At 40.0% G+C, this 16,749-nt stretch overlaps 1 protein-coding gene across 3 annotated transcripts in view; it reads left to right on the forward strand.

Moving 5' to 3' along the window:
- Positions 1-16,333, forward strand: part of LOC138629301 (chemokine-like protein TAFA-1) — a 105,302-nt gene extending 88,969 nt beyond the window's left edge. Inside the window, exons 4-6 of one of the 3 annotated variants that reach the window (XR_011311538.1) lie at positions 7,990-8,114; positions 10,142-10,233; positions 11,416-12,562. Coding sequence is in view for 1 of the 3 variants with exons in the window: in XM_069712927.1 (XP_069569028.1) it covers positions 7,990-8,114; positions 14,986-15,003 (143 nt within the window). In the remaining 2 variants the exon portion in view is untranslated. Of the gene's footprint in view, positions 1-7,989; positions 8,115-10,141; positions 10,234-11,415; positions 12,563-14,985 lie in introns of those variants that run through there. The other 2 variants (XR_011311537.1, XM_069712927.1) reach the window with 2 other exon arrangements.
- Positions 16,334-16,749: the final 416 nt, after the last annotated feature.

A 16,749-nucleotide genomic window follows, 5' to 3' on the forward strand; every position in this document is an offset into this window, starting at 1 on the left:
GTTGTCATGGTACATTTGGGATACATCCAGGGGGAAGACAATACGTGAGGGGGGGGGGGGGGAGAGACAAGTGCTCCACTTTTTTTCACATACATTACTGGTCAAACATTATGAATAGAGTAAGGATTTCCTAAGCATGCTGGCGTAAGATACGGTATTTAAAAAAATATTGTCTCATCATTGGCAGCAGTAAGGTAGAGCGCATCCATATTCACAAAGTATCTCTTTGCTGTCTCTTTCTCAATAAAACTATGATCAGTGAGAGTTCATTCACTACTGTACTTGCTTGTTGGACAGGGCTGGATACCAAACGTTGATATTTTTAAGGCCCAGACCGTACTGCTCCGAGTCTATCTGCTATAGAAAAATAACTTGTTATTCAATACCAAACTTTGATACTTTGGCTACACACTAGTGCGTTTTAATTTTAAAACAATAAAATTTTGCTCCGTTTACGCAGTAGTAAATATCACCAGCATCTGTGAGCTGCAGCCTATACTATACATAAGCTATACTTGGGCAGCCCGCTCTTAAAGATAAAAATCACTCGGTTTTAGAGACTTGTTGTAATCTTTTTAAACAAAACTTTGGCCACATACCTGTCTGATTTGTACGTGCTGCAGCAAAATAAACCTGCTAATGACACCCAAGAACAGCCAAGCCAATATCACATCTTCCTATTATAAAACCTCGGCCCCCTACAGCTCACTTCTCTATTGTTCCACAGCCCCCTGCTACTGTACGTGGTTGGCAAGACACAAACCTGCTGCAGATCCTGCCTGAGGGGAATGACAGGAAGAGCATATTATACTGTACAACCAAAAACAATAACTCCTTTCTTTTACTGAAAAACAGACAAGCAGACATAAGGCGAGAATTGAACACTGAAATCCTCCTGGGTCAAAAAAGATGTTTGTGTTTTTGGAGAAGTTGAAGATAATGATATTGAACCAGGTTTTCTTCTCCGTCACTGTCATCCCACTGAGCTTCCACAGCATTGACAGCGTGATTACACTCTAACCTTTAACCTGTCAGGGGAGGATCTGACCCTCAACCGTAGCTGGAAGGTCTCCTCAATTTTACTTTTTTCTCCAACCCCCTCTCTCTATTTTTTAAAAGCAACATCACATCTACTTTCTGCTCTCAGTACTGGAGTAACAAGTCCGCAACTAGTTGAGAGATGAAGTAAAAATACAGTACATACAGCAGATCTATGTCAGCTGTGTGGGAGCTACAGCAGCTTTTGTACCCACATAAAGGAAAGTAAATAACAACACAACAAAGACAGTAATTTTTCATTTGTTAATAGACGAATGCCCATATAGTACAGTGCACCACAAACTCCAAAGTAACACTCACTCATAGATAGTCAGAATGAACACACAGATACCCAAAAAGGAATCATCACATTATATGAAACTAGTATTTGTATTTGAGACCGACTAATACTGTTTTCTTGTTGCAAATATTAGTAAGAAAACTGAATCCGATGTCAATAACTGAATTGAAATGTGGTTATCAAAAACTTGTGCCAAAGCTCTGTCATGGAAGCAGGGTATTGGATTGTTAAGCAATAAACGTTATTTTCCAAAATGCCATCAGTGTACTGAAATAGTGAACTTCACTGGGATTGTAATAATTATAAATAACTATAAATTAAACAAAAACACATATACAACCCCAAAGATTGTTTTCTGCATTAAGTTCCGTAAAAAAATAAATCTCACATCAGACAATATATTACTCATAATAATATACAGTACCTGTAATAGACCAATATCACCCAACCGATAAATTGCCTAGTTTGTATGTATAGCTGTGTATTCCAGTTTCCCCTGAATTAAATCGGCGGTATAGTGGAAAACACTTTTGTGGCATTTATAAGAATTAATTTGAATTCAAAGACTGCACTGAAAATCATCAAATGAAAACAGAGGAGCTCTTTTTCAGGTCTCCAGATAGCAGGGTGTCCATTACAAGTTCAGAAATTCAGAAAAGCTAATTAGAAAGCCTAACAATATTTTTTGAATATCTAATCAAACCTCGGCTCTCTCTCTCTTGTGAGGGGGGCAAAGATTAACGCAGAATAATGATTCTCTGAAGCTGACCTGTGGTTCAGGGGTCCAAGTCTCAATCCTTCCGTAATTATACACTTGCTTCATTTGCTCTGTGCTCTTTCGACCCCTTCAAGTACTTAACTACTGTTACACAATGCTTGCACTCATACCTTTGTCTAATTAAGAGTTGAACTGTTTTTTTTTTTTTTTAAATCAACCAGTTCACTAGAATTATTTCAGTAAAATGAGAGGAGGATCACTTCATAGACTGCTTACTAACATGATGATTTATTAGATGATAGATTGACCATTTACTTTTTTAACCGAATATCCAGGGCACCTGCAGACCACTTCTCTTAGATGAAGTGAAGCTGGTTGTTAATGGCATCAATCCTGCATCCCAAACTATAAGTGTAACAAAACAAAATGGTATGAGAACTTAATGCGGGATTGCTTTCTGACCCAGATCTTGACTGAAGGTGATTTAAATGAGTCATCAGAATGCAGACACAACAGCTGACATGACTGGAAAGCTATCTTTATGCTGTGATTAATTTAAAGTCTGCCGAGCACTGTGCGTCCGCTCCAAGTTAAAAAACATCAACTATTCATTGAGCACACAGACACGTATTAACATTTTGACACAGACAGAGATCAATTCTCCTCCTTCTTCGTCAAGGTGTTCAAACATTCTGCTACCTGGCAGGGACGTGTCAGCGAGTTCAATCCATCACAGAACCCGCTCACCAGTGATCTGACAGATGCACTTGTAAAAAGGTCCATCGCTTCATGTTTTTCAATCAATTCAAGTCCTACTCTCGGTTGTTTGTCTGTCAAAGCAAAAGACTCCAGCCTGCTACATGGCTAACATCTTGATTCAAACTCCCATCTATTCCTTGTTTGCTGATGATCCAGAGTCCATCTGTCATCTTTGACAGTGTACAGCAGCTACGTTATGGTAACGCGTGAGTATTGTGTTGATTCGTGTTGTAAAAATATGGGTCTAAATATTAATAGTCAGCCTAAAGTGGGATTTAGGACTTTGGTCCAGTGTAAGCCGCCTTCACTTCCCTGCAGACTCAGAGGAGGTGTAAAGTTTGCTGATGTTGGAACAAAGGTTATACCCTCTATGCTGACGACTGCACAGGGAGCAGTTCAGTAAAACGACTGTTAGAGGTCAGTGGTCACCAGAGAGTGATGCATGGATCCCAGCCCAGAGATGGCTCTTCTCCAGTGGTCAAGGTCAAAGTCAAATGTCCTGGCCCGGGTATAGCCAGGAACATGAAGTGTCTGTGTTCCCATTAAGCTCTACTCTGTCCGATTTTTCTCTCCTTGTAGCCGTCAGAAAAATGTGTCCTTTAACAGTGCGGCGTCGAGATTTCTTAGATTGACCTGATGTCTTCTACTGAAACAAATATTTAAGGCAAAGATCAAATTTAAGTTTGAATATTTATAAGATGCATTTCAAATCAAATCACTGCTCATTAAAGTTTTACTTTTAGTACAAGATGGGTAGCCGCCAAGATATTAATTAGGGTTGGGATAAAGTGCCTTTTTTAAGAAATACAGTTAATTATCCACATCTGCTGCTCTGTGCTGGGAAAGTACTATGACAATATATTTAACACGAGCCTGCAGCCCAACTCGAGTATAACAATATCTGGATGCTTAAATGTTTTGGCTTGCTGGTTGCAATGTGTCAAGACACTGGGAACCTGTCTTTGATCTTGTGAGCATAATATGCAGATAACAAGAGGTAAACATTCTGGCAGGATATTTCATTTTTAAGCTGAGGAGTTGTGAGGGCTACTTAAACATGAATGTAGCTTTCACACCTTCTATAAAACACTTGAAAAAGGCAGCTTTACGTATCACGACATAATGCGTGAGACATCGAATAAGTCACCATGCAGTAATGCATTTTTAAGTTTAAGAGATCCCCACCTGACATATTTAAAGACCTGTAAAAATACAGAACTTGAGTGAAAAAAAACACAAATTTAAGCATTAAACAGTCCCTCCACAATTTATTTTTTGTAAAATTGCAGGACATTCAGAAAGAAAGATTTTTTTTTCAGCACTACCTGAAAGGAATTAATATGTAATCACGTCCTGTGATAATAATCATGCTGCGCATCACAGAAATATTTTAGTTACAATCTTTTTTTAATTTATTTATTGAACTTAGAGAACCATGGGATGAAAAGTTACAAACATATATTATAAAAGTGACGCAGCTTTACAGAACCGACAGTCTGTGATGGTAATATAGAATACAATGACTACATCAGCAGACAAAATAAGAGCTTTAGATGCTGTTTAATTCATGTTTATTCAACACAGGCCTACTGTCTTCACAAAAACAAAGTGCAGTCTCTTACAACTTGATGCATGTATACATTTTCTGTAGCGTACAGTATGTAATCACTTCCATTGATAATAAGCATTTCAACAGAAAATGTTATTGTGAATACCACTTTTTCCACAATCCTTCTGGTTTTTACACTTGTTCCGGTTTCCTACGGTGCACGGATTTTGTTTTGATGAGGAGATGAAAGGAGGAGAGCCGTACTGATTGTAAATGAGGAGTTATTTGTGTTAATAAAGCGAGTTTTGTCTGAAAATACTTACTTTATGCCCTAATACTCTCAGCACAGCTTCTGCTAACGACATTGTTTGCGGAAAAATCGCCGAAATTTAAAAAAATTGCAAGCTCTCACAAAAATGGCCGAGTTTGCTTTAATTTGCGTTAATTATTGCAATCACAAGATTTCCTGCAGGGACTGATTAAAAGCATACATCTTACAGGAAGCATTCAAAGAGTTTACAATAAAGCAAACAAACATACACAAACAAACAGATGGTGGACCAAGATGGCAAAATGAATGTGTGTGGAAACACAAAGGCCTCGGATGATTCAGTGTTTCTTAGTTCAGATGATGATTTTCACCTGATTTGCTCCAATAACATACTGTTAGTAGCTCTAACCACAGTGCAACCCTGCTGCACTCTTGAAATGTTGGTTTATATGAAAGTTATACACATTCAAAAAACTGATAGCTATTTGAAAATGCACTTCAATACACTTAAACAACCAAAACAAACTACAGAATTATGCTATCAATTCAAAGCTAACAAAAATCAATAATCAAGATTGAGATATGGACTGTAGAACAACCATCGGATATTCTGGCTCTTCCTTAATTAAAAACTTCACACAGAAAATGTTATATTAGTCATCAACGAAACTGAAAGTGAAAAATAAATAATTCTGCCAGGAACTCCCCAGACCCATTTAATTCTGGCTTTATTTAGACCGCGCTTGTATAAATGTGCTTTGCTTCATGTGAACACCTCTCAGAGCAGAAAGGATGATGTGAATTCCCTTCTGTGAAGTAAAAGTAAATATCATTCAACTTTCATGCAAAGCGTCTCTCGTGAGGCAGCTTTTTCGTCTCATTTCTGCTTCCTTTTCTCTCTATTCCTGCGTTCTTTCTGGTTCCATTTGAAGGAATTGATTTTTGTTTTGCAGGTACTACATTCCCGTTTTTCAATTTCAAGTGAACTCAGCATTCACATTGTTGGATATAAATCCTCCTCGGGTGATGGTATGATGAAAAACAACTCCTTGGTTCCACCTCACTCTCAGAAGTGAGAGGAGGAGGCTGAATGGAGTGGCGGCACAGAGCACATCACCGTCGCTCAATAGAACTGATTAAACACATCTCCTCAAGCTTCATCACAATTTGCCACCTAACGAGGACTTCCTGCATACAGTAGCTAAAACACAGCTCAATGTAAACATGATTAGAGATGTGAAATGCACATTCAGCCCATGGAGGAGGAAATGTGGAGAAAAAGGACAAGGGGAAGAGTGCAGTGGATGATGGACTAACATGTAATTAGTGGATAAGGTAAACAGCCATTGGGGAAGCCAAAGGGCGGGTTCACAGCTGGTTAGTGGAAGCTCTCACTCTGGCATCCAGTATCCTTGGGGCTCAAAAGTGAAGCAGGAAGTAACTAAACGAAGCAAGTTCAGTGGGTGTGGAAGTCATCTAGTTTTTCTCTGGTGTATATTTGTGTTCATTCAGACTAAACAGCAACCCGCTCTGTGCTGTCAGAGATTGCACTTTTAACATTCTTCTTCCATCAGCTGTAGACGGCCTGCTGCTCGTGTTCAAAATTGATTGGTGGTTGGTCTGTAACCTTGGCAACACATGCTGGAGGATAAAATATATTTTTCACAAATGGTTCAGGAAAAGGGTTCAGAAAATGAAATGATACTAGTTGAACTCATTGCATTCACACAATAATTTGACCTTCACATCCTCTTTATGTCAACATGATGAAAGGAAAGATGCTCTTTGCAGATTTAAATGACAAATTTAAGAAAATATATAAGATGCTGAAAAAAAAAATCGGTTGGGGAAGAGATGGCTCGTCAAACTGCTTTGAACTTTTCACGTTGACTGTCTGGAAGCTCAAATAGAGGAGAGTGAATTTTTTTTTTTCCAAACATCATGGTTAATAAACAAGTCAGAATTCACTTTGAAGGGATGGTTTAGATTTGTGATGTGCATTTAATCTAATAAAAGTAAGAGACATCTAAATTTTACAACAAAAAAAAAAAATAGAAGAAAAATGTATAAAATACAATGAGTTGGTTGGAAGGATTAGATTTTAGTTACCAAAAAGTTTACGATGACGTAGGTGTTTTCTTGCCTGTCTAAATTAGTGCCTCAGTATTAAAGTTTCTGTAAATACAGCAACAGCTGAGCCTCGCCAAGAGAGTTATTTGTGTAACCACCAACAACAACCCCAAAAAATTGATAAATAGCTTATTTATAAGCCACATATATAGAATTTGAAGTGTGTCTTATTTGGGAGAATCTGTAAGCCTGGTAGATGCTTAAAAACTATATATTATGATGTTAAAAACAAAAAACAATGTCAGAACTAGCTTTATGTATAAAAAAAAACTGACTTATATTTTCACTTTGATTATATATGGCATTTTGTTGGCCAGTGGCCATGGTATAAATGGGATAATACTCAATATCACAAGGGCAGACACCCAGCGTAGAAGAGGGTGGTTTGCCTTTGTATAATATATACATTGCCTGTAGAAAGTTAATTAGGAGTAGAACATCTCGGTGAGCAAAGTTTATGTATTTAATAAACTTGTAGATTATATGTGAACGATTTTTCTTAAGGGATGAGTCCCATGATGAAAGGTGTTTTCTGGTATATTTTTAATATATCAACTACATTTTTATATTTTATTGTTTTTTTAAGAACATACATGCCAGCACATGCAGACACACACCCAATTACACAAACAATAAGAGAAACAGGGAGGGGAATATCTTGATGAGATGAGGAGAACATATTTGTTTTTGTCAAATAGCTGCAGGAAGAATTCAGTAGATGTTAATGAGAGGCAATTTCTTTTGATTAAAAATTAGATTGCTCCCCTACATGCAATGTAGCTATATCAAAACAAAATAATGATTAATTTCTGTTGGTACAAGACATTATTGTCAGCACCAAAAGTACCCATGCTACAATGATTCAATTGCTCTGAGGCTGAAGAGGAGGAAAAACAGTCATTTTTGAGGCACAGCTGGGTGTTCCTCTGGAGATGATCACAATCTCTGCATATGCACGTATGCGCACGTATGCACAGGCGTCTGTGCATACCCGCTCATACAAAATATATATATATGTGTGTGGGAGGTTTCTCCATGTGTGATTCCACCAACTCTTCTCCTCATGTTTGTAAATTCTATCATTACTATTTACTTAAATGCTCTTTTATTTTCTTCCATTTTATGTACTGAATTTGCAGCTTTTCATTGCATTCTTCTGCCACTTGCATGCATCTGTGTAATAAACTAACCATTTGTAATGAATCTGCGCTCCTCTTCCACAGCATCCATTGTAATTGGGAAATGGTGGTGTGAGATGGAACCATGTCTGGAGGGAGAAGAGTGTAAGACTCTACCTGACAACTCTGGATGGATGTGCTCCTCTGGGAACAAGATCAAGACTACAAGGGTGAGCTCTCACTCACACCTGAAGGCAAATGCATCTACCTGCATGCACACATCTAGAGTCATAACACGGATGCACTTGTACATGTACGAGGTGCAATCAAAATATTCCAAGTCTGTTCCTGTTGCACACGAGAGGAGCACAGCACGAGGTGTGCACGGAGAAGGGGGAAGCAATAACCTTTGGGAGTAAGTATTCCAAGTTGCATCGCTTGATCAACATCAGCACCCGAGTTGCACGCATTTTTATGACCACTGGTACGAGCACATTTGCAATTTGTCAGTGGACTTGATCAGTGTGCACATCAAACTTTTAAACTCGTGAAATTGGCAACAGACACCCATGGAAGGTTTCAGACTGTCTACAAAAATGAAGCAATAACCTGGGCGAGGTGTTTTTAATGTATCATTCGTGTTTCAGGATGGGTAGAATATCCATGCTAGATACCAAAGAAAGCTCATCAGGTCAGAAGCCCAACCAGGTGGGTTTACTTTAGCTGCGTTCCAAATTGCATACTTTTTCTTTTAACTTTTAGTATGTACTGCAGCTACCCTAAGTATGTACTATTGCATGTAGTATGTCTACAACTACTACTCCCTGTGACTTCTTACTGTTCCCCAAATCTTCGACACAAAATTTGATGTGATCTCTCTGCTCAAGTTTCTCGTTCATGGTAAAATTGCAAACGCACACGTACCAGTGGTTAAAAAAACAACAACAGTGTAACAGGTGCTGACGTTGATTAAGCGATGTAACTTAGAAAACGTACCCACAAATGTTATTGCTTCGCCTTGCTCTGCTTTTTTGATTGTCCCTCGTACAATACATGCATATGCATTGTTCTGTACTGCTTGCGCACCTTTAACCTTAACACACAAACATGTACATACTGTACATATCCATACATGTACTACAGCACTCACAACATTTCCAAACAATAAATGCCTAGATTGCCAGAACAAGTATCACTTTAAAATGTAACCTTTCAGTTGGACTTGTAAATAATGAAATCATTACACCAAGAAGCTGTATTTGAGCAGTGAATACAATTATTTAACAAAACGTGCCTACCAACAGCCTGCTTCTGCTGTCATTGATTAATGAAACCTTGACAGAGTGAAACTTGTATGTAAAAAGAATGTGCACAAATCAAACGATATAGAGATTAATCAGAAGGCCCGTCTGTGCTCTCTGTATAACAAGGTCGATTCTGTTCGGTGTAAACAACCTATCTAAGGACCCATAGTAGGAAAGAACAAATACAAAGCAGGCTGTAAACAAACAGGTGGGCTCTGCCTCAGGCCACACTCCTCTCAGAGATAAAGTTAACAGCCACTCTGCTTCTGCACTGCCTTTCAGCTTCTGTAAACCGACTCCGAATACAGCATGCAAAAATAATGAAGGGAGTTAAGTCCTCGAAGCCAGCGGTCCAACACTTTGTGACAGGTTGATCACCTGATTTGTATTCACTTAATTGACCCCCTCCCTCCCTTCCAGGGCTTGGTGACAATGACTTTGAATAGAAGCAGAGACTAATGTGATGGTAGGGAAGCAGGGAACAGCTAGTGAAGGTTAGACCGCATGGGGCTTCACAAGGTTGTTCTGTAGATTTATATGCCAGCAGATAGACATAAAGCTTTCAGTGGGGCCTCTCACAGCCACCGCAGACTTGAAAATTTCAGAAAGAAGGTGATCGAATGGGGTACTGCCAGCCTGTCAAGGTAAGGTGCAGTACTTGGTTCACTCTAAAGAATGCATCTCTAATTCTCATTTCAGTCCTTTGCACAATTTTAAAGAAGTAAACTTGAAATGATGATTGTCTTATGTATATCTTCAGACAAATTATCTTTTCGTATTCTCTTAAAAAGCATAAATCAAGATTATAAATTCCTGTACACAAAAGGAGAAAAAGCAATACAGTAAAATGGCTCTGGTCAAAATCTTAAGAGAAGAGGGCCGAAAGGTCAGGCCTGAAGCTGCTTTTCCACCCAATATACACGTGTCCTTTTTTCTTGACCCTCTCTTTGCAGAACACCCAGCCATACTCCCCTTTTTAGCTTCCGGAAGCAAAATGCAGAGGATGCATCAACAGAAATTGAGCTGCATTCTTGCTTCTGTAAAGGTTAGTCTTTTTCTTAAGCTGTTCTTCCTTTTTGTTTTCCCGTCTCTCTTTCACGTCACTGTGTGTGCTTGAGTGTCGGGCAGTAGGAGTGGGACCAACTCATGTTCAATGACTTCCCATTAACCTAAATACTCACTGCGAAATAATCAAGTGTGTGTTTACATGCTGTGCATGATTAGGCAGGCGTGACACAAATACTGATCGCACCATCACCCACTGTAAATATTTATCAACCAGCATGGGCAGCGTACTCATAAATAATAAGTTGCTGCATTTTGCACAGAAACAGTGGTGAATATTACTAAAATGTGGAGTGTAGCGATGGGTAAACGTGCACATACATACAGCATACTGTAGCAACACACTCATGGAGTACTGTAAATGAAACGTACACACAGAGCCAGGTCCACCCCTTAACAGAGCCCTGCTGTCTGTGATCAGAGTGTAATGGCAGGATCAGTCCCTCTTCCTTTCATTGCCTCCTTTGTTCCATGTCCTGTTTTTGTCAGCCTCTGTGTGTGTTTGATTACAGTGCCTTGCACTGGTCTGCCAATCCCATTAGGCACTAATCTGTGACATGCCACTTGCTCCTCTCTGTGTGTGTCCTCCTAGTTGTGTATGCACGCACATGTTTGATGTGTTTGATATGTCTGTGTTTGTACGTGTACACTCATGTGTGCACAAGTGAGACTGTCAGGCAGGCCTCTTCCCTTTTCGTTGTGTGGCTTCTTATCAGAGGCCACTTGATATCCTGATCCCCCCTCTGAGGGTCTTGTTGAAGCAGCTATCAGCACACAGCATAGCCCACAGACTACATGAAAGGCCTTTTATCCTGCACTCTGCTGTCTTTTTTAATCAACATTCCTCATTCACCTGCCTCTCAAGCCAAATTGCCTCATTTGTATTTGTTCCGTCACAAGCCAGCAAACCCACAACACAGTACTGTTGTTTTTGTTGTTGTCATTTTCTTTTTACATTTTCAATCATTTCACCTTCAGGTTTTTCATTTAGCTCTGAAAAGTGTCAGTGAAACACAATTAGGCCGGCAAAGGTACCTGTTCAGCCACATTCAGACTTCATCACCATCTTTTACAAAAATTGGCATGAAAAGTAAGAAGCCGAGCGAAGCCAGAAGCCTGCTGACACCCATGTTTCTTCTTTTCTTTTCTTTATGTGTTTCAGAGAGGGAGCCCTTCATTGCCTGTTCTGTATCAACAGACAAGGCAGGCCCTTTTGTTTGTGGAGGTCCCAGTGAGAGCGAGGCTGGGGAGCACCTTCCAAAACACTCGCCCATCATAGAACTGTATTACCCGCTCCACTGGCTAGATCAATCCTTTTCTGCTCCCTCTGAACAATTATACTCCTTAACAGAGACGGGCAGAATGACAGAGGCTGTAATAAAAGCATCTTTTCTCTTGCTCATTCTTCTCCCCTTTTGATGACAGTGAAACAAAAACTGTTCATTTGGTAACATTACTGTTAGAGACCATGGGTAAATATGAATATGTTGTCAGAGTCAAGGCAGGAATGTGATGATACAACCTTGCTCAGGCATTCCATGAATTTGAATGGCTTCTTTTTTTTTTTTAATTTCATATTGTATCATAACCACTTATTTATGTACAGTAGTTGTTTTAACTAGAAGGATCAAGAAATTCCACCATTGAGTGTGTCAGATAAGCAAGTGCAAAGCATTGAATTTAGGTGGATCAGGCCTTTTACACCACCATCTCTCACACTTTACAGTGTGCTTCTTCTCCTGCTAGTGTGACATGATTTACTTGCTGTTCAGAGAACCACATGTCCCTTATTAAAAGGACCAGAGGGCACTTTTTCAAGCTAAATAACACACTGTGACATGATGTAGCCCATCTGTAAGACAGTCTTGAGAGCAAAAAGTGACCTGCCAGCAGATGCATCACCGTCTAATTTGTCAAATCGGGAGACCACACTTTGCAGTTGATGAAAATGAACTCCAAAACGGCCGTGCCACATATAGTTCAACTCCACCCAGGAATGATCTGTTCCACCTCTGTGCTTGACAACACTTCTCCTTCGTCCCTGTATAATGTCATCATGGCGACAAACAGAAAATTGTGCACAAACAGTTAACAGTGTGCTGTTTGAGATAAATAATAATGAGCAATGTTCCCTTAAAGTATGAGACTCTAAGCTGACAGATGCAAACCAGACTACCGAAAGTGCCCAAATTGTCATCCTTATGACATATTTATACAGGTTTCGGGTGAAGGAGTTCATTCCAAGTGCTACATACTCATTTTCTTTTCTTTTTCCATTGTCAATGTCACATTAAATTGGTCTTGATGTATTTTGTTGTCTGGAGTCTTCTGTTTTTAGAGGGTGCTCTTTAGTGCTGTTTGAAGAGGTTTTTCTCAGCTGGCATGATTGATTTGTTCAGCCCTAAACAAGAAAGGGGGAAAAGGGTAGGCTGTGTTTGCACTAAATCCTTTTGCTAAGGCAATTGTCCTTGGGTGCTTTTACTAACTGAAGTCTGAGTAAATTGCAGTTTAATGCGGCCAGCAAATTAGAATGCAGACAGCTAAGTTGCCAGCAAAAGATGGGACAGGCAAGAAATACTTGAGCAATCCGCTGCTACCTGCTGCACTGCTCATTTGAAGAGGACAAAAAAAAAAAAAAAATAGAGGACACTTTTAGTCACTCTCACATGCATGTGGATTGAAATGACAACATTTGCATACAACCCCTCTTCTCTGCTAACAAACCTCTGGTGAATTGTGTCTGAGATGGGAGGGTGATCCTCAATGTGTAACCTGTTACTTTTACTTGTATTCTGGCAGAGGTAATTTTTATATGTTGCCAGATGGTGCAGATGACACAGATGCAAATGCTGGACAGATGAGCCCGGAGGATTACTGTGTAAAGGATTATGGGAGAAAAGAGCAAATCTTTACAGAGAAAGACGCTGTGACAAAATCAAGAGGAAAAGCGTTAACTCTCAGCAGCCTTTAAAAGCATCCAGAAGTGCAGCAACTTAAACTGACATGATGTAGTCATCAAGGTGAATAAACCAGTACTACTCTATCATAGATCTGTCGGACAGCTGCTTTAAAATGTCATTTGATCTCAGCCAATACTTTCCTTTTTTCTGGAGCTTTCTAATATCAGCATCTTTGAATAAGATCCTTAAATTTGTCAACACAAAACCTTGTAAAAGTTGTGCAGTCCTATATTTGGGATTTGAGGAAACATTTTTCCCTCATTAACACCTGATATTGCCATGCTATCTGTATCTGGATACTGACCTCTGATCCTGTATTTACACCTGTTTTAAAAAGGTGACCTTGCATTACGATAATGCGTTGTGTGTGCATTTACACCCTGCATTAGGCTTTTTAAGACCGGAGGAAGTTGTGCACAGTTCTAAGAACTCTTAGATAAAATACCATCAAGTTCTGAGAGCTCAGTTTTGGGGCACCTTTTTACCTCCTACTTCACTTCCTCTGTAACCGCTCTTTTCAAAGCCTCCAAGCTTCCTCGACAAAAACAGTAATTTTACCTTGTAGGACAGTTGTTGGTCCAACGCTGCCTTGATTAGTTAGTTCTTTTGCGTTATTGTATGACTTCTCTGGCGTTTTAACACATTTGTTCAGATACACAAAAATGTAATAATGACTTGCTAGAAAAATTTTAGCAGCCGGTATGACTGCACTGCAATATATTTTCAGGCACTCAAATGTTGGGTCTGCAGCTGCTCTCATCATTCTCTGAAGCATAATCTCTACCCACAGAAAGACATGGCCAATAAAATCATTTGGCTTGAGCATGTTGAACATACTGGAGCTCTGAGACTATGTACTACAGCTTTCCACGCAGCACTCTCCAAAATCAAATCCGCACACCTGGCTACCACCTGCCAAGCCTGCTGGAAATGTCATGACTGTATTACTTTGTTGACCAGGATTAAGGGATTTCTAATTGGCCCCACAGTGTGCACAGAACCTCAGATTGCGTCCCTCTAAAGCAGTAAAATACCTGGAAAACACGACGACACACTTCCACGCTTTTGTTGCACAGACATTACAAGAGGGCAAGCAACTCAACAACTTTAACTGTTGCAGACATCATGCACAGTTATTATTGAGCTTCCGGTTGAGCGGAATGCTGAAAAGCAGGACATTCAATAGCGGTCTCAAGGCTGCACAATGGACCATTGAAATATGTCCAGGTCTGCAACTGAGGCTGAATGAGAGTCCGTGAACCAGTGTCACGGAGAGAGAGCTCAGACTACACAGTGGGGCCCCCGAACCCATTTAATGAAGCCAAAGTCATATTATCAGGTTGGAGGAAAGTCCTCAGCTGTGATTGGCTGACTTAGTATGAAGGAGGTTGAGCAGGCTTGGGTGGGGATGAGGGGTGGGGGTGCTAAAATAGTCTGAGATTAAGTAAAAAATCGGTCATTTTAGATTTACACAGCATGGAAACACACCAGGATTCCTTTGTAGTTTTACTGATATACCGGTAAACCTATAAATGCCAAACACACCTTCATTTTCGGCATGGCTTCCACTCATAAGCTGTTTTTAGTAGCAGTGTGAACCGGGAGGGGAGACAGGGCTGTACAAAGCCTCGGCAGTTCAAAAGACTCCCCTTGTTTTTAAAACGTGCGAATGAAGCATATCCTCGGGGTCTAATCCTCACACACGTGTCTGCCTTTGTTCAATCTAAGTATATGTGTGTTTTCTCTCCTCTCCTCTTTCTCCTGTGTTGCAGATTCATCCCAGGACCTAACAGAGAGCACCCATTGCAGGGCTGAGCGCCAGGCTCTTCCCCTCACGTACCTTTTTTCTCTTCCCACTGAATGGACTAAAACTATTACATCCACGACTACTGACTGGATTACCTGGGACCACAGAAAGGATATCCACCCAGATAAAACAGCTTTTCTCGCGTGGTGCCAAGGATTTGAAACCAGACTAATCCTCTGTTTGATCAATGAGCCCCATGTTGGTGACTCTCCTCTTCCTCACAGCTGTGGCCAGCTTCCGACCTACTCCCTCTCCGCTCCCCTCGCTCTGTCTCCCCCTAAAAAAAAACTGAACCAGCTTTGTAGGGGTTATTTAGAGGTTGCTAAAACAATATTTGAAGACATCCTCCCTGCCTGCCCGAAGGTGAGGAGCTTACATAGATGTGAACATGGGATCCACAGAAATGAGGACACAACCGCGGGAAATTACCTCGATATCGTATTATTTCTGTGCGGGAGGCATTTGTATTTGACTCGCTACCTGAGCCTTATGGTTTTGCTGTGACTACATGGAGGAGATTTAGCTGGAAAACCTCTGGATTTTGAGTAAGTGCGTCCATGAGCAGCCTAATGAGTCAAACAAAGAATCTTTGAGAGGCTTTAGGCTTCACCCTCATGGCCTCACCTTCATTCTCTACGATGGACATTTTGACTTTTATCGGTGGGCATAACATGTAAATTCATGTGCACTTCTTTTCTTTGTATGTAAGATAATTTGTGTATATATTCACATATATAAATACATTACATATAAGAGGACAGATCCAAGAAGCTGATAAATATATTAAAGACTCTGTTAGGAGCTCAACCCCCATGGTGGCATACTGATTAGCCCCTGAACATAATCCAGTGGCTGTTGTCCCAATACAGTGTGTGTTTTGGCAGTGTATGCTTGCATCAGGAAAAGCCACAACGGAATCGTAAAAATAAGTTCTGGTCATTTTTGTCATTCAGCGATGTTGTTGGGTAAAGCCAGATGCTTGTAGTTTCTGTAAAGATGAGGAAAACACTGTATAGAACTGCCTCACAAAAGAAAGCAGCACTAACAAACAACCCTTGATCTTTTCCACTCTGATATAGCCGGGCCTTTGAACGGAGGCAGAAAAAAACTCAGACCATAAACAGACAGTTAGTGTCACTTTCTGCTGTGGAGAGTGATTATATGCATCTCCTTCTCACACACCAGAGAGAGGATTTATTCAAAATGACAGTGAGAACGTATTAGTCACAATGGAGAAACATAGTTATCCCCCAGTAGATATAAGTACATTACAGGACAGCCTTAAGAGAAATAAAAATGGTTTTCTATACTGATATGCTGTCTCCCCTTTCTCCATGTGGTGATGATATTTTGAAAATATTCCTCTTATCACTATTTGATATGTTGTAATATGTGGGTGGAAGATCTTGTCAGTTTCATTTATATTACATGTTAACATTGTGAGCAGACTTTTTTTTTTTGCTTGACTAAACAAGCAATCAACAACGGCACAATACGAGTATGAAAATGACTTACGGGTACACACACACACACACACACACACACACACGCGCGGCAGTAATCACAAACGAATCTGTGATGCTTCATTTATGCAATTCCCTTGGTGGCAGAGTGGATTTATCACAACAGAACATTCAATTCATTCACGCAATTAGAATAAAGATTTCCAATATCGGGCCAGGCGAAATTCCAGATGATTTTCAATATCAACCGCCTCTCTCCGCTGATA

This window comes from Brachyistius frenatus, unplaced genomic scaffold, assembly GCF_029030835.1.
Source record: "Brachyistius frenatus isolate BFR_SWC_R1_liver_20210118 unplaced genomic scaffold, ASM2903083v1 Contig_4, whole genome shotgun sequence".
In the NCBI taxonomy this organism is placed as follows: domain Eukaryota; kingdom Metazoa; phylum Chordata; class Actinopteri; family Embiotocidae; genus Brachyistius; species Brachyistius frenatus.